The 19,470-nt window shown below is 40.5% G+C and overlaps 1 protein-coding gene across 1 annotated transcript in view; it reads right to left on the bottom strand.

Moving 5' to 3' along the window:
* ror2 (receptor tyrosine kinase-like orphan receptor 2) overlaps positions 1 to 19,470 on the bottom strand; it is a 64,806-nt gene that overhangs the window by 29,724 nt on the left and 15,612 nt on the right. The window contains exon 2 of the mRNA XM_030066177.1: positions 4,102 to 4,173. Coding sequence (XP_029922037.1) covers positions 4,102 to 4,173 — 72 coding nt within the window. The remainder of the gene's footprint in view (positions 1 to 4,101; positions 4,174 to 19,470) is intronic.

Genomic DNA, 19,470 nt, shown 5'->3' with positions numbered 1-19,470 from the left:
TGGCATCAGTCATCGTATCAAACCCACCTCATATTTGATAAACGGCTATGATTGGCCTGACCTGGGCCAGGTTGGCTGCCTGAACAGGAAGGGGGCAAACCAATCTGCCAGAGCAAATAACATGAGCTCGCAACTTCAGCTGGTTCCCAGTCTCTCCTCCAGTTTCACACAATTCTGTTTAAATCCAGTCCGGGTTTTATGAGCATCGCCAGGTTTTGAAATTAAAGTAATAATCCACAATACCTACGTATAAATAAATTACCATTTTGATACTCTTTATCGCCAAGTGATACCATACAATGAGTCAACTGTGAAAATGCCCTAAAAAGTATTGTTTAACATTCTGTGATGCTCTTCAATCAATCACAGATCTCAGAATGAAACTTGTTTTGAAATGTCCCCGGTGTTTGAGGCCATCACAGGCATGTGTGGAGACTCTAACTTCACTTTTGAGGCCCTGCTAACTCGCCTGGCAGCTAAACAGATTACAAGGGAATAAGGAAACAATGCTTGGTGTAGATAGACAATTATGAATATAAACACACACACACACACACACACACACACACACACACACACCAAGCTACCAAGGTACTTGTACCCCGTCTCCTAGCACCATCTGTATCTAGAGCAGCAGCCAGCCTCAAGAGTTTACGCAATGGAAAAAAACAGAAATGAGTGCCCAGTTTCCCATCCTTGCCACAGCAGAGCTCTCCACAAAGCAGAGCACAGATGAGTGAAGTCACCATTTAGCTCTTTAATTATAACTTCTTCATCCTTCATTTAGGGCTGTAATTCAGCCCTCTGAATGAGTGAATGAGCAAGTGAGTACAGAGAGGGGAGGGATACATGAAACAGCTGGCGTGCAGATTAAAAGCAGCTCGGCTCTTTGCTTGCAAGAAGGGATCAGAATCAGAATCAGCTACTAATGGCCAAGTCTGCTTATGCATACAAGGACTCTGGTGTACAGTAGCCTCTTGCACTTACATATATTACCCAAAGTAACGGATAGAAAAATATACAATAGAATAAATAGGCATAATAAAAACAGAGTAATGGAGTGTGTATGTGCAACAAGGTATGCCACAACTGTACAAATATGTTGTTATGGCTGAATGTACAAGCCTTTGTTATGACTGCTGTACAGCAGTTGTATATGAATTTACAAGTGTATATTTATATTGCACATCTGAGATATTTAACAAGAGATAGCGCACGTCTGGGATATGTAAGTGGAGAGAAGACAGTCTGTTTCCCTGGACTGGGACACAAAGGTATTTGTAGTATGGAGTATGGAGAAGGGGTGGGGTTTGTGAAAGTTTACATTATATTGCACATCTGAGGTATGTAAGATAGTGAGATAGTGTGTGTGTGTGTGTGTGTGTGTGGGTGGGGGGGTTACTTACATTCTGTTTTCCTGGACTGGGACACAAGACTATCTGCAACTAGAGAGGCGGCACTCAGCGGAGTGCATACCTCCGCCAGCACTATGGGATCGTCAAGATATGCCGTTTCCATGTCACATAGTTTGTCAGTTCTCACTTTTCATGCTTTTAATTGAAGGTAATGCTATGCAGTTTCAAAGGGGAGGTCACCCAACCTTGTTATGATGTGGTAAAGAATGATGATAAAAGCCACTCAAACAACTCAAATGAATAGAACTTAGAAATGCACTGGATTCAAGACAAGGCATTTAAAAGTGTTGCATTATTTCCATGGGTTTTTAGTGCTGGCATTGAACCTGAGGCTAAACTTCCTCAGCCTCATCCTTAACATTAGTGGACAACGTAATGTGCCTTCCCTTTTGAAACTGCATAACCTGCCTTTAATAAATTTAAACATTAAACAGTTCTCTGTGTGTGGTTTATATAGCAAGTATTTCTGTTGCTTGAGTTATGCACGTTTTTTTCATTGGCCACACCCACCACACTCTGTTTTGGCCAGTCGGTGTGAAAGCTTAATCAGCTATGCCTTGCCCTATGACCAAGCTTTCCACAAGGTTTTGGCATGTTTTGTGAATCCGTATGGAAGTTATGCACGTTTTCATCATAGGCCACCTCCACTGTCATGCCCCATTTTGGCCAGTCATCATGAACATGTAATCTGCTCCTTCTTGACCCATGACTAATCTTTCCACAAAGCTTTGTGCGCATCTATTCAAAACTGTTTCAGATATCCTTATCTTGCACCCTGATGTTAAGTGTTCATAAGAGACATGACCTGGGGGGAAAAACTGTTCTTGTGTCTGGATGTTTCAGTGCACAGTGCTCTGCAGCGTTTGCCAGAGGCTAAGAGTTCAAAGAGATCGTGTCTGGGTGTGTGGGGTCTGTGCTGATTCTGCCTGTCTGTTTCCAAACTCTGGAAGTCCTGCAGGGTGGGAAGGGGGGCACCACTTTAGGCAACACAAATCAAATGACTGGTGCTGAAATTAGTGCGGCACACTTTGGCTCCTCCTCTGTCAGCACTGCAACACTCAGCAAAGCAGCAGAGAAAAACCTTCAACCCAGAGAGAAATGAAAGGTGTATGATACAGGAAGGACTCTAAAACCAACATTCATCACTTTGTGAAAACTGCAACCATGAATGTTTGTGGTGACACTTAACTAGGCAGCATCGCTGTAAATTATTTTGAATCAATAGCTCTAGCTTTCTTCCCAAACGCCAATCTCATACTGCATGTAATGAAACCCAGCCCTGATGCTAAAGGCAGCATGCTTGCAACTGGGCCCGGTTCCACTAATCTTTGGGGAGATTCAGACATCATCAGTCCTGGTCAAAAGCCAAACTACTTTCTGACTAGTAAGGGACTCTTCTGGCAACACGGTTGTCTCAAATATCAAGGCTAAAGCGCTTGATTGATTGGTTCTATCCCCAAGGGATAGAGGTAATGAAAAGCAGCTTCCTCTCAAAGCTTTGTCGCTGGCAACCCTTCAAATCCCGGTCCACTTGGACCGGTCCACTAGGAAATGACTGCGTCGAGGTCGAGCAAATGACAACCAAACTGGTTTAGCAGGATAGGAGTTAATCTAATATCATAAAACAGTATCACTTGTGATACTTTACCTAAAGCTGGCCAGCAAGAAATAAATAATGTAGAGAGGAGGACAGGGACGTCTCTTTTCCCACTCTCTGTCACTGACTGTCTTCAGACAACAGAGTGATTCAACCACAGAACTTGAACTGAGTAGAACAGACTTTCCTGTGCAAATCAACCTATCAGGATGGTCGCAGCGGTGGACATTTTTATGTGCATTATAGCCGTTTAAAGTTTAAAGCTTTAAAGTTTAAAAAAACACTTAAAACTACGACAGTTTGTAGTATTCAATGAGTTATATTAAGTAAATGATGTTCGATGACACAGACCAGGTAGGTTTGCTAGTTTGCAGGTGAAGGAGCAGCTAACAGAAGAAGAACAGTCCCGACCTTGCGTAACACAACAGATTCAAATGTTCACAGTTCCTTTAGTAATTTATGCTTTCAGGCTACAACATATCTGCCGAGTTCTCAAGCAAATGTGACACGCTTTATGGCCCTGCTCAAGTTCTGTGGATTCAACTTATATCCAGATCATGAAATCTTTTACATTTGCTGCTCCACATGGTGTTTAGTATGTCTTCCCTGGATTAAATCCTATTTCACAGGAAGGATGTGTTTTAATTTGAGGTTTTTTGGAATAAAATGAAGGAGAACCGGATAGTTGGCATGAGCAGTGATGGCCACCATGGATGAAGAGAGCCAGTTACAGAAACTTCAGCAGAAAGTTCATGAAGCAAGTTGTCACAGTACATGCGCTGCCACAAAGAGCACTTAGAGCCAAAAACAGAGATAAAATATAAAGCCCACAGCAATGAACATGTAGCATCAAAGATGGAGACAAAACAAAAGATAAACAAGGCCCTTAGAAGGTCAGGAATAAGGCTACCATCTGAGGTGCAACACGTCCTCTAAAGGAAAGGAGAGAGCCCGGTCAGTCTGTCCAGATCTCTATCAACAGCTCGACACACTGACAGGGGTGGAGTGAGGGGGACATGTCCCGTGTCCACTATGCCCACAAACACTGATATTTTTGGAAGGAAATAAAGTGAGGATGATTTTTATTACCTTCAGCTGTAGGTGAATCTGCACTGTGAGTCTCAGCCAGACCGTCAGCATCCACTGAAAGACCTGGATTGGCTACAGAAACAGCCAGAGAGAAGAAAAGAGAAGAAATTAGAATTAAATAATATCCTCAAAAACATAAAGAAACATTACTTACTTGCATTAAACTGGACAAGAATAGAATACAGTGTAAAATATATTGTGGTTGAAGTTAAATTTGGAGTTTGATTTTAGGATGTGGGTTTATGGCTTTTACAAGATGTGGCAAATTGTGGCAAAAGCAAATTACAACACGAGTGCTTACATAAAACAAATATTTCCTTTGATGCCCAAGGACATCTGCAGACACATATGTTGTCAGAGAGCAAGGAAGCTCAAAGCCTGGCTGGAAATGCCTCAGACGAGAAGAATGTACTGCTGCTTGTTAAACAACAAGAACATAGATGTGACCATGCAAATTAATAATTACTCCCTTAGGATTTCTGTTGCATCAAGAGTAAGGATGGTGAAGATGAATGACAAAAGGAATCAGTACTTTTGATTTCTTAGCCATCTCATACCAGGTTTAAAGAAAATAAAAAAGAAATTAGAAAAGAATAGAAAAGAAATTACAAAAAAAAAAAAAAAAAAAAGTTTGACATGCATTTGATATGCACTGCCAGCAAAGGCTAAAGGCAGGGAAGGAGGAACAGGACTAAGTGGTCAGAAAAGGAGTATAAAGGTTTACGAGGCCATGTAATCTAGCTGTGTTAACCAAGTTTCTCCTAATCCCTTAACCTGATTATGGAAACCTGGTTTCTCATTTTAAATGGCATTTCTGAAATCAAATGATGAATAACCTGATTACTAAAGTGCATGTAGCGGCACTGGATGTTTCCAAGGGCAGCCCATACTGCTGTTTTCCCCCAAGAATGTAGTCCAAGTCGGCCCGGGTCACAGCTCCTCCCACCTCCCTCACCTCGTAAATGCTGTCATCAAACACTGCCAGTATCAGATTTTTGATTCTTATGGACTGGCATGCAATTTTCTTCAAAAAGGACATTTATCATTTCTTGTTCATTTAGCCATTTGTCATAATTGAGCCATTTCTTTTCTTATTTATGTATTTATTTATTTATTTATTTTCACTTTACTGTATGGAAGTGGATGTGACACCCCACCATAAAATTTGGTAATATGACTAGAGACCAGGCTGGCAAATGCAGGTAAATATTTGCAGTCACGGGTACATTTTTGTAGCCTATGAGACACAAAAGTCAGGTTAAATGAAACATTTTGCAGGCATGCTGAAGCTGCAATAACAACAAACAATGAAGACAGAGTAGAAACACCTAAGAAAGGAAGATAATTTAATGAGAGGTGGTGTAAGGATGAGATGGGAAAAGATGATGTAGTGTTTGCTTTGCTGAATTTACATAAAGCAGGTAGATTCATTTGTCATGGGAGCAAAAAGGCATCAAACTGGAGGCAATTAACTGTTTGAAACCTGTGCAAAATAATTTGATATCTTTCAACCACATTAAAAAATGTAAAATAAATTATGAGAAAATTACCATAAACTTACAAATTTACTACAATTTTTTAAAATTACTATGACATTGTCACTACAATGACATTTTACTTCAGAAGTCTCAGTCAAACTTGTCGGTCAAATCAGTCACACACCAGATTTCATAAAGGGGGAGGGGAGGCGGGTGTCTGCGGGGTAAGCACTGAATTCACTGGTTGCAGGTTTCTCAAGAGCTCCACCGAGGCCAGTCTCGTTTGAGCTGAAAGTGCAAGTGATACCAGCTCTTAGAAACTGAAAGGACTCAGAGGCTGTAGGCCCGTGGCCTCATAAAACCTTCATTCCGATGCAGAGACACTGGGGAAGGATACTGTAATTGTCCAGAATAATTTATTTTCTGCATGTTCATCAATGTGAGGCAACGTCAGCGCTGCTGAGGGGTTTAGAATGTTTCCCCAAAGTCTGGAAGACATCCCAACCATTTCCTCTTTTTAACCAGAGAGCTGAGAGCTTCTGGAAACCACCTCAGAACACCAGTCCTCCCCTCCCACACACAAGCCCTCGAATATAGAGGCAGACATGGCAGCAACGGACAGATTTCATAATCATATCCATATACAGTGGTAAGAGCCGTGATATCTTCATGAACTTGTGCTAAAAATTCAAATATAAATACATTTTCACTGAACGGTAGACGTTGCAGGTCAAAGTTTTTGGAGTTGAGCTCCAGTATCTGTGAGAACTCTAAAGTATATTTTCATAGGCTAAGGAAAGGGTATTATAAATGCACTATGAGCATTCCTAATATTTAATGAATGCAAACAGCCTCTGGCACTTCATTACAAATAGACATTTATGTATATTTCAAATGTTACTTGTATGTTACTTTATGATTAACCCAGTCAGGAAACTACTTAGAGCTACATTATAATTTCATTCAGTGTTTATTTTAATAGCCAATTCCAGATGTTAGCTGAATGTAATTCATAAGTCAACATAATTTAATCTCTGAAAGTTCAGAGAACGAAAAAAATTCAGGCAGCTCTGCCAGGAAAGAGATTAAAGAGAGGAGTTGTCTGATTGGTTATGCTCAGATGAACTCCCTGTGGGAAACAAGAGCTTGATGATAGTCATGTTTGGATTCTGTACTTTGCGTTTCATTCTAACATACTAACTCAAAGCCTTCACTGTGAATAGATCAAGTAAATTTCAGAACCGGCTGCAATTATGAATTGTCTGTTTTCTTCTCAGTCAAAAAGACAAAGGCCTGTTATTTTAGGATATCAGTACATTTGCCTATCTAAAGCTAATGCCCCAATCTGACAGCAGGAGTGCTAACTTTTATTTCCAGTCCTGCTCTTTGTCTATATTAGATCATGAAATGCTCCATTGAAAAAATGGCAGAAATCACTTAATCCTTTTATCCAAAACGCTAACAAAGAGCAAACCAGGCCTGACCCTATGTGTCATGCCTCTAACTTCAGTTTGAAAAGCAACAGACCCAGTGACTAGGAGGCGTTAAGCCCTTTAATGTTATTTCATTTCTAGACTTTCCTGAGGGATACAGGTTGGAGAGTTGTGTGGTCTTGATCAGCTTTGATCCGTGAGAACCTGAGTACTGGCACCTCCTTGATGTGAAGCTCACAAAGTGAAAGAACATCAAGAACTCACAGGAATTTGGAGAGATGGCTGTCACACTTGGCCTAACAAATGAATGACAGAGACAGGCCTCTCACTATTTTGGATAGCAGAAAACAAAAGCTTTGTTGAATTTTAACACTTCACTCCTTATGACAACTATAAATAAAAAATACTTCTAGGATGTCTGAGCCAAGGCAAAGTCTTCGCACATCAAGTAGTGGTCCTATTCGACTGTAAGATCTAGGTGAGGTGTGCCATGCCATGCTATTTCATGGGACACGGTTCCAGGTAAAGTTCCTGGAAGCTGATCAAGCGCTTTTGGACCAAACAGTTCTGGGGACTCCCTGAGAGGAACCAACCACTGGGCCACTCCCCTGAGAACTACATACCTTTAAGGCCTTTTTTAAAATTTGCATTTACACTGCCAATAGGAACGCAACATAAGCCAATGGTTTGTATACCAGTGTATTTTCTATGTGAGACATGACTTCAGCAACAACATCAGAGAAGGAGGACACTATGATTTGTGCGTTCTAAGAGCTACGGTCATTCCCAGTTCCTTCAGTGTGGAAAATAAAAGGGAGTATTTCCTCCAACTGTTCACAGCACTCCTGGTCCAGCCAAAAGAAAAACGCTCATGTGTAAAGAAATGTCAGAGGTTGACATAATCTGTCAGAAAGCAGGGTGTTAAAAAGGTTAAACAGCCCAACAAATCACAACTGGTTTGATATGATTGACTGTTTGACTCGGCTTTTAACTATATTCTGTGGCTGCTGGAGATGAAAAAGTGTAAATTTCACTGTGTTTGGTGGAGCAGGGCATCCAGTGCTCAGACAAGAGTGGAAAAAAGTGAAGCAAGACTACAAAAACATTTAATCTAAGACTTTTTACGAGGCACGCAATACCCTTCATGGTCGGTTCTTCATGCAGTGGAAAATGAAACAAAAGCAGTACCTGAACTTCATGGGTTCTGGCCAAAGAAACTGAATGAGTAGAACCGGCACTGTATAAGGAATTCTGGTGTTGCCAGTGGACCTGCTGGCTACCATCTCTGAGGAACTGATAACTACATGTACTGTAGAGACACTTGCATTGTGACAAAAAAAGCACTTGGCCTTTCAGTGGCTCTCTCTCTGATGGTGAATGCAGCTAAAAGCAGCACTGATGGGGTGGGCTACATTAACATTAACCCAAATGAATTAAAAATAATTGGTGTGCTGCTATAGTTTTTAAGGACAAAAGGACTGAAAGCTCTCTCATAGCCTATCTCAGGCTAACATTAATATTAGTTAATTACAAGCTGTCAGCTAAGTTAAACCTAATTTAAAAAAACAAAGTTATTGATTTATGGTGCAAACAACCAACCAGATAAAGCTCTGCTTCTCTGAAAACCAACTAAATCTAAAGCCACAAGGCTATTTTCACAATTCTTTTATTCATTTCCTTGTGGAAACATGAGAGAACATGTTTTCATCAGCCATGTGTCAGGCGTAGGTTAGTTCAGCCGCTGTAAACAAACTTGTCCACCAACACTGTGACATCAGTGAACGTGTCCAGCTGTTGCCTTGGCAAGGTGAACCACCCGGAAACACTGTGAACCAAAGGCCCAGGCCAGTTCTACTTATTCGGTTTCTGTAGTTCTGGTAAATCTCAAGTTCTAGGAAGTTCTAGGTTACCATTGGTAGTTGAAGAAGGCTACAAGATGCTGCAGCTAGAAATTATGTGTCATACTGTAAACGTGAATGTTGTAACAGAGGAAACTGTCCATCTAAGAGTTAAACATAGCCAAACCAAACTCAAAATACGCTAGCTACCCAAGATAATGCCACTGAAGCCAATATCAACTCAACCTGGGTGAGCTCTAACACCTGCATAAAATGGAAGACTCTGATCTCTCAACCAGGCACAGAACCATTTCGTGCATCTTAAACACAATGAGTGCACAAACGGAGAAGGACATCAACCAGATGACTTGGCCCACGTGATCAGCGGAGCCATAATCTGCTATACTGCATGTGGTATTTAATGCCTTGAGGAGTACTTAAGGATGAGAAGAGATGGAAGGATGGGGAAGAACACAAGAAAATGCAGAGGAAAACGTCCAAGTGGAAGACAAAAACCAGCGGCATTTACATGAAAATAAGAAAGAAAAAGGAAAGAACCTCAATGATTGAAAAAACATTCTCTGTTCCCAGTTTATGATGAATGGAGTGATATTAAAGTCAGTAGAGGAATTGCCTATTTGTCTTTTTACAGTTGACCAAGGTCATAGGAAACTTGGTTCAGCCTATAGTTTACTCCATAGTCATACACAACCTCATTCCCAACTAGCATAGTTTCACTTGACAGCAGTAAGAAGGACTCAAGCATAGACTATATCTGCTATAAGCCTCTTAATTACCAACTTTCATCTTCAATTACAGGCCAAACAGTGCTATGATGACGTAATTTTTGCCATACAGAATATTAAAGTGGCAATGTGGACAAGTCATGCCTGAAAACTCACAATAGCACTATCACCAATGACATTTAAACACACATAATAACATAGTATTTATGTAAAGTAGATGTATGAACAGACACAGTCACAGGCATCGTTCCAGTTGCCTTCTAAAATATTTATGGGGTTCGAGAATATTTATAGGTTTATGTCTGATTATGACTCGGGTCCATTTCTTTTTCCATAGGGTTTATATTTTGGCAGGTACCTGAAAACCAGGGATGAAAATTCTTTGAAGGGCAAATATTCACTCAAACAGTTCACTGCAGGAAATATATATTAACGGCATTAACAGCGGTTTCAGTGTTTTTTCTCTGGTGGTGCAAACATTTATTGCACAATTAGGAATCCTCATGACTTTACAGAAGCAACCCGCAAGAACTGTTTGGTTTTAGACATCATATTAGTCAAACATCATATTAGTTTAAATACACATGCCATGTGTGCTGAAAACCAAACCTCTCCTACCTTTTGAATGGTGAAAACAGTATGGGACGTTGCACAGCATTTACACCATTTACGACCTGCCTTTCCTCCAAACCGTTCCCATATCCGTTCTCCAGTTCCCCCATACTGTGGTGAGCACACTCATTCATCCTTCAACACTATCTAATAATGGAGATCACTTCAAGTAGTTCAGAACAAACGGAAAAAGTCTTACTCTTACATGGTCAGATTCTATACTGGAGGTGAGTTTATGGGCTGTATTTATGAAAGTGGTTTACAGATGTCGCTCACATAAGAATTAATCAGTGAGAAAATTGGTAGTGAGTGTGGTACTCAGACTTGATTGACCCCCTAGTGAAACGTGATGAGAAAATTTAAGAGACCACAAAATGTGGAAGAGGGGAACCGTTGCTAAGTAGCATGAGGACTGGGCAAACGTGTCAAACACAGGCAGGCAAAACTATGTGAATCTGACATTTACGTCACAATTTTGAGAGCTCAATCTTTATTTTCTAGCTTTGTGTGGCACTAATCCTCTTCCATATAAGACAGTGCTGACTGGACAATGTATGCTTTTTAGAGTTTTCACATGTGGTGCACCAGACCAAAATGAATTGCTCACTTGTCTTCTCATGTTAGGTGGCGACAGAATGAAGAGAGGCTTTAAGTGACTTATATTCAGTCACCTTGCATGATATACTGTTCAGAGAGCTGATAAATGTGACTCTTGTGTTATCCTGTTACCATGTAAGAATTTAAAGTTTCTGTGAATTCTCATTCTCAGAAGCTGTTTCTTTCACGTTTTTAGAGACAACATTTACACATCCTGCTTCATTCTTTAGGTGTAAGACTGAAAAGCCTTGTTCTATTTTGCAGGAGAAAAAATTGGGGTTATCATAATCGTGATGACCAGCTGAAAAAGAAAATTACCGGTTTGAACCCTATTTTCCTAAATATGCCAATAGTTAATGTGATATTTAAAAAATGCCGGTAGCTTGTCCTCTTGAACTTTCCACTAAAACACACAATGGCGTTTCAACACTGTCTGACACTGATAGCTAAATTACTCTTAGATGTCTTCCCAATGTAAAGGGCAAGGAAAAATAAAAAAAATTACTGAGGAATAGAGGAACAGTCAGCTATTAAGAACTAGTGCTACTCACTCCAGTAAGGCCCACTCCTCATCAAAGCTCTTTCAACAATGCAATAACAAGACTGAAAAGGAAATGATACATTATCCTTACTTCCTGTAAACAAGGGGGTCCCACAGGGATCTATTTTGGGTCCGTTTTTAATTTTTTTTTTTTTTTCTTAAATAAATGATTTAAGATATAGTAACAACCCAGATACAATCCATGTAGACATGGATGGCATAATCATCTATACAGTGGCACCCTCCATAAATCGGGCAATAGAGCTTTTGCAAGTTATCTTTCACTCATTATAAATGTGACAAGCAAATTTAAAATGAATTCTAGTAACCTTTTCTTGTTGTTGATCTAAAGTACTTGATCACCACTGAGTGAAATGGTCTCTCTGCTGGAAAATAGTCCCTGGGGAAGCATTTGATTTCCACAGCCAATTATCAGTTCTGTGGTTTATGAATGGTGACGACTTTGTTAGCCACAGAAACAGAACATTATAAGGTAGCTATTTCAACTGAAAATTCAAATTTAAAGAAGGAGGGATTTTTGATTATATGTTGTGCAATCTTTAGTACCCCCACATGATTTGCAAAATGGTTTGTTGCAATGTAAAATGTGGGGAAATTGTAGTAAATGGGCCAAACATTCAAAATCACTGGTATGGTCCATTAAACCGCATTATATTATTAGAGATGTTGGTGCCATGGTTTACACTGGCAGTGCCATGACAGTATGGTTCTAGCATTGCACCCCTCAGTTAACCATGGGAGATTCATGGTGTAAATCATGATCACACGATGCCATTTTCCATAGTCCAACCAGTGGGTAAAGTACTAATCTCAGCTTCACACTGATATTTCCTATTGCCCTGTGGTTAATTGTGTGAAACTGATGAGTCAGCAGAGCTACGCCTAGTGTGACAGCCCATAACTAAACAGAGCCCCCTCAGTCCCACAGGGGAGAGAATGAGTCTGACTCTGAGTGGAGCAGAGGTTCACCAGAGATTAAAACACTGATGCACCATGCACGAGAGGACAACAAGGGTTGTATTGTTTGAGAAACCTCAGTGCCTGGTTGCATAAAGCACCTAAGTTTTTGTCCTTAAGATTTCACTTAAGGTGCTATTTTTTCCTTTCCTGGGGACTGTACTCAAAGGTACTGCAACAACCACATTCAGTGATTTCCTGACGAAAGGTAAAATACACAGTCCCTGTAACTGGGAGAAATCCCACGTCCCATTGGGAAGAGTGCTCTCCAGTACCCTCCTAATGGGGAGCTCAGGTAAGTTCCTGGCTACAACAAAAACCCATCAGGTGAAAATTGTAAACAAACACACAAACTGTAATATTTTACGTGATTACTACATTGTGCCACTTCATTTTGTACACCACCGACTTTATTTATCCGACTGCTGAGTCATGCTTTGGGCAATGAACATGCTAAAAAAAATTACCTTCTGCGTCTTCTCTTCTGCCATGGTTTGTGTATGCTTCGTTATTTGCACATTTATGTAAGAAATAATTGACTTCAAGGAACTCCTTAGTGCTTTCAGGTGCACTTAAGGATAAAACCTTATTTACTTAAGGATATTACCTGATTACTTTTTGACCTCACTGGAGCAATAACATTACTAAACTGTTGAGTGGATTTTCAAGCCTAGTCTATGATTTTTTTGAAGTAACTTTGAATTGCTGTGATATTACTGATGTTACTAAGTCTTGAGCCCTAGAAACCAGATATTCACATTATATAAGCTTTATTTTTTTTTTTTGTTCAGAATTAGTTTTCCTTATTTTACTGGATGAAAACACAACAAAGTACCTGGTGGCTGCTGGCCTCTGATGGCTGAACTAAATAAGAAATCTTTGATGTTTCCTCAAGAGCATTTCTGCCAACAGGTCATGCACTAAAAATCTACCTGATCCATAGTTTGTCAGATTGGTAAGACAGAGCTGTCACAACTGACAGAGAATAGCTTTCTTTTGTATCAGTAAATCTTCTATTTGCAGAAAACTGAATACGAATAGTTATTTGGTGTCCCACTTTAAAAGTTTAGGCATGGGTAAACACGTCCAGAAATTAATCTCTTACGTCAACACTAACTGAAGGTAAAGTCATTGCCATGAAAACTCACTTTACTCATTTGGGTGGATAAATGAGCCCAGTGTGTTTAAGCTTAGATTTAATGTGTACCAAAATATCAGCAAATGACCAATCACCACAAGTATCCAGAAACTTTACAAGGGCAAGTCCATGTACACAGAATTCCAGAGGGTTCCCTTTTTTTTTTGTTTGTTTTTTTTCAAATCCTCAGAAGCAGTATGCAGCACACAAAAACAGGACCAAAGCCCTTTTGAATGCCTCTAGAAAACATCCTATCAGCATCTATGCTGGTTGCAATGTTCAAATTCTGAGTCATGACAAAGGCAATTCATATAACACTGATTGACTTTAGCCCTTTTCCTTGTTTCCTCCCTCAGTGCTTTACTCTTTTGGCGCTCTTACAAGGGCAGCAGGGGGGTTGCACAAGCACTAAAAGCTAATAGGGGTGTTGTGTCATGGGCAGGAAGCCGAGGAGTAATTTACCTCAGACAATGTTGACCAAGCCCTGAGGGTGCTCTTACTTTTTAGGGCCCTGGAATGACAACAGCCTCGTGTACAGCTGTGGGCTTGGCTGTTGAGAGGGTCAGACCAGTGGTTCGACGTGTACAATAACACTCCACTACTGCCACAGGATTTAAGCCTGAACCACCATGGGTCAGTTTCATTGCGCAGCTCTTAGCTGGTTTGTTAACATTCTGGTTAAATACTACCAGTGTTAGAAACATAACAAGTGTTAATAAGTGGGTTAGAGCAAGGATTTTCACACTTTGTCATGTTCTGGACCCCTAAGTTGATTCTCATTAATCTCTGGCAGCCCTTTTTGGCCCATTGTTTGAATTAACTAAATATAAAACAGTTTAGATGTCAGTGACAAAGAGATTATACCATATCATAATTTAATGTATATCATGTTAAAATAATAACTTCTTGGTATGTTGACCATTTCTAATGACTTAACTTGAGTAAATTCACTTTACTTATTTTATTTCATGAGGGGGAACCCATTAGCTATTATTTACGCAAATAATAAATGTCAGGAGTGCTATATTTCTTATTCTTAAAAGAATACATTTAAAGGTCAGATCAGTGAATCTGAATCAGATTTCTTGTGTTTACATGTTTGTGAAAGGCATCTGAACACAGCCTGAGACGTCTTTCACAATTATTTAAACTGTTCCAGGATCTCCTGGAAGACCTCCAAGGACCACTGGGGGTCCCAGCACCCCACTTTGAAAACCAGTTGGCTTGAGCATATTTTGTGTAGGCTATTTTTCCATGAGTTGTGTTGCGGCAAAAGTTGATTCCGGTTCAATGTTCTTGCCAGACACTGAACCCCCGGCAGCACGCATTGCCACAACCACAACACCCATTTAAAATGAATGAGATTCCTTGTGTTTTTGCCGAAGTTCCTGACGCCACAATGCCTGTGAATATACGCTTAATTGCCTTTCAGGCAGTTCCCAGGGTAGGCTAACGTTACACAGCACCTAGTGAACATTTTGATACACTTCCTCAACAGGGAAAAAAACATGCCATCATTTGTCTTGTTTACAAAGTAGCAGTTGAAGTCATCTTGAGTATTCTTGCTTATTTTCACTGCTAAAGATGTTTATGCAACGAATAGCGGACTTCCTTAGTGCTTTCAGGTGCACTTGAGGATAAAACCTCACTTACTCAACAATATTTCCTTAGTACATTAAAGTTCCTTAATTCCAAGAAGCAGTATACAGTACAAACACCCAAAAACAGGACCAAAATCCTTCTTGAATGGCTCTAAAAAGTTATACATGCATCCAAAATGGTTGCAATGCTCAATTTTAGAGTGACGACAAACGCAGTTTATATAATATTGAGTTGAGCCTTCCCCCCACCCCTCGGTACTTGACTCGTACTGGCAATCTTACAAGGGCAGCAGGGGGGTTGCACTCTTACTTTTTAGGGCCCTGGAATGACAACAGCCTCGTGTACAGCTGGGGGCTTGAGAGGGTTAGACCGGTGGTGCACCATGCACAACAATACTATACTGCCACATGACTTAACCCTGAACAACCATGGGTCAGTTTCACTGTGTTGTTCTATGTCTGAGGAGACTTTCTTTAACAGCTTATTTTATGCTCTGGCTTTGGCTGATAGAAAGGAAAAGAACAAAAAGGAAAAGAAGGAGCGGAGGTTTCCCTCCAATTGTGCAATTTCTTGGATTGCTTGAGCTTGTCATGCTGCCATTGTGACAATATCTAAGAGAACATCTAAACTGTTGAATAGTTGGAGCCCAGCCTTAAGAGTTAGCAGTGATACAGTTCAGAGCATTACTTTAGTTTAATTATGGCAGGAAAAATGTGCAGCTTATATTTTGCTGATGTCTGCATACGAGGAAGGACAAGTTCTTAGATTACGACGCAAAGATGAAATGCATCAAAAAGATATAAACTGAGTGTGTTTGAGTTTTTCCTCCCTTCTCTAGCAGCCCCCTCCATGAGTATTTTATTTTCCAATAATCAACAAGACCAACTCAAAAGGGTTACCGCACATGAATAATATTAATGCAACTAAGAGCTTCACTGCAATTAATCATTTTTAACATGGATAGATTATCAACTATGATCCAACTTTGACGAGCGTCACTTTGGCACGTCTGTTACTTCCAGATGGGAGTTTCCCTTATTGAAATTATGTCCAATAAAATAAAAACCTGGCTTTACTGCAAATTATTTGTTTAATCATTCTGAAACGCAATACAGCTCCTGGTTAAGATCCTCTGGTGACTGATCAGAGAATTTGTTGTTCCTGTTGCCTGTTGGCTCAAACAGCTTTGAGATGACAGCAGCAAAAACTCTCGCCCAACCATGCCGCTAGAGTTAACCATGTGGATTGCGGAAACCATTTTTCCCAGAACTTGAATGGCCAGGATGCCAGGATTTGCTGAAAGTTGTCTCTGATGACTGACAACTATTTTCCTCTGACTTTTCCCCCATTATTAAGTCTGGAACTGCCCCCATTTTCGCCTATTCCTTTGTTTCAAGAGGTTTTGAGTCTATGGGCCATTAAATACATGTCAGTAACAACATTGGCTCTTTCTATTTGGACAATTGTACTTGTCAAAATAATTAATTTACTGTGTGCTAAATCATTAGTTTGCACTCCTGCTACAGCTGTGTACTGACGACACAGAGACCGACTGACTTTGGTACCGGTTCTCTCATCAGATATCGGCTCAGTTCATCGACGGACCAGACTTCGAGGAAGTCAGTGTTGTCCTTTAATAGAGTAGAATAGCACGGAAAACTTAATTTATCCTCAAGGAAATTAGGTTGTGCATTTTCTAGTGTACAAAGCATGACATTACGAGACAAAACGAAGTCCAAGTGCAGCTTGACAAGGCATGCCGACAATCAGACAAATGACTTCAGTAGAATGTCGGTCACACAAACGAGCAATCAATCATCAACCAGTTGGCTGACTGACTCACTACATCATGTCTGTGTTTTTGTCCAGAGAAAACTGACCCAACTCAAACTGTGCTGTTTTCTGGTGTACATCTACTAAATTCATCTTGGAGCAGTACACTCCTGCTGCAGCTCTTGCTCTTCTGTCAGGAAACGAGTTAAAGGCGCAGACTTGGTGGATGTATTACACTTGCATGGAGCAGCAAATACCACAAGAATCTACAGCGCCCCCTGGGCTCAGTGGAGGAAAAAGGGCAAATCCACCGGCATGGCTTCATAATCCCAGGACACAGATCATGAATCCGAGAGCACGGTTTGTAAACCAAGCGCCCAGATTCCTAAACCATGGGTACAGATTTACTTTTTTTCTCAGCAGACCCCCGGGGGCTCGGTAAGAACCCGAACTTAAAGAGTATCAAATCCAATACATCCTATCACTTTTCCTCTCGCTTAACACTTCTGATTGAAGAATTGTACTGCTGAAGAAAGGCTGTTTCCCCATAGTAAACCAGAGTTTTATCAACACACACAGGAACAAAACAAATGTACACAAAGACAAACAAAAGCCCTATTCAGCTTCTTTAAGAGTGATTGCAGTCCACCCGTCACACAGTGGCTGTCATTGATTACATGTTATTGAGCAGTAAAAGGAAATATGTAACTTTTTCCCCTCTGAAAGTATTTACAACTCTGGAACTGAAGGATTTGGGGGCTATGGGATGCTTTTCCATCCGCAGCTGAATATCACTGCTGGCTGCCGCATTCCTCCAGCCTGCTAGCTCCGCCATGAAAGGGCCCTTTGAGAGCTGAGAGGCCAGGCTGCTGCTCCATCTACTGGGGCTTTGACACTGGGTCGTCTGGCAGAGCTCAACACTTCCTTACCTCCTCTGTTTAAACTGGGTACATGCTTGTGTGTGTGTGTGTGTGTATGTGTGTGTGTGTGTGTGTGTGTGTGTGTGTGTTTCTATGATAAACACACATAAACTACCTCCCTTTCCCTCTCACTCTTCTAACTTTTGTTCGTTGTAACTTCCCATCCTCCACCCGCCACATTTTCTTTCCTGGTTTGGAGGCCCACGTCAGCTGTCAGGTTTCTGCTATTACTTTCCTTACAACCTTACACAGAGAAGCTTTTGGGGGGCCAGGAATTAAAAAAAAAAAAAAGTAGATTTAACACAGCTAAGTGTGGAGGTAGAAACAATCTCAGTGACTGAGTTAAGTGGGTGAAACCAGATTACCACAGTTTTTATGAGTTGGTTTAACTTAGTTCAGGGGTTTTCAAAGTGGGCTCTGGGGGCCCCATGGGGTCCTTGTTGGGCTTTCAGGGGCTCTTCAGCAAAATGAATTTGTGGGAGAATGATACAATGAAAAAAAAAATATGTGAGGCATTATTTTAACATTTTCTCTCTCTCTGGTTTAATCTCACCATGACTTGTAAGTTTGACATTGAAACAGTTGAACCCTTTGAAATTCACTTGATTTCTCTCAAAAACATGGGGGAAAATGTGACTAGCCAATTAGCGATCAATTGTTTAAAAAAAAAAAAAAGAAAGAAAATTACAAGAAAAGTAGCAAAGAAATCTTGGAACATAAAAAAAGACAAAAAAAAAAAAAAAAAAAAAAAGACCAGAAAATTTGCACACACAAAAATAAGTAAATGAGCCAACTTTTTTTGAAATATTACAAGGAACCTATATTTCTAATTATTAAAATTATTTATTTTATGGTTACATCAGTGACTCGGGATCATATTTCTTATGTTTAAATGCTTGTGGAAGGCTCTTGACATAAAGGTCCCTATTGGTCCAGATAACTTGAAATGGGGGTCCGGAGCTCACTGAAAGTCACCTTGGGGGTCCAGAAACATGAAATAGGTTTAAAACCACTGAGTTAGCAAACGGGCACACACACAGCCCTGCTGAGCCGTTACCATAGCAAACAAGTATAATCACCATTTTACTCGCTCAGCCAAATGACCACAGCAAAGACAGCAGTGTCATTCAGGTTCTGTGGTCGTACCCCGTCATCCGTGAGAGGCCTCCTAAATCAGAGCGCAGACATGTATCAACATTACGCCGGGGCGCTCACGTTGCACACGCTGCCATTCCAATTGCACATGCACATCTGCAGTTGGTTCAGTGACGGTTTGTAATTATAAAGCACTACAGGAGGGAGTTTCACTGTGTGCACAGAGCAGACAGGTAGGCCCTCATGTCAAAACCTGGTTGGAGGTATGCTGCAGGATTATAAGGCATGTTTCGCTCTGGAATACACATCTATTCACTGACAACACAGCATCCACCTAGTTTGGCATCTAGGTAGATAATTATCTACCTAATTCAGTAAAACAATAGCAATGAATACTGGAATGGCATTGAGGGAATACAGAGCCATACCTGTACAAAGCAACAAGGAACAAGGAATTCACTAAAAGTATCCGTACAAACAAACAACAAAGCAACAGTGTTCCACAAGCAGAGGCAAACAGACCGCTGCACACACTTCACAAACCATTGTTAAAAGGCCTCAAAACAGCAGATTGGGCTTTTTTTAAAAAAGACACCACTTATCTGGGTAACTGAAGAG

The sequence above is a fragment of the Myripristis murdjan genome, chromosome 12, assembly GCF_902150065.1.
Source record: "Myripristis murdjan chromosome 12, fMyrMur1.1, whole genome shotgun sequence".
NCBI classification, from domain to species: domain Eukaryota; kingdom Metazoa; phylum Chordata; class Actinopteri; order Holocentriformes; family Holocentridae; genus Myripristis; species Myripristis murdjan.
Note: the sequence above shows the minus strand (reverse complement) of the source record. Positions and strands in the feature narration are given on the sequence as shown.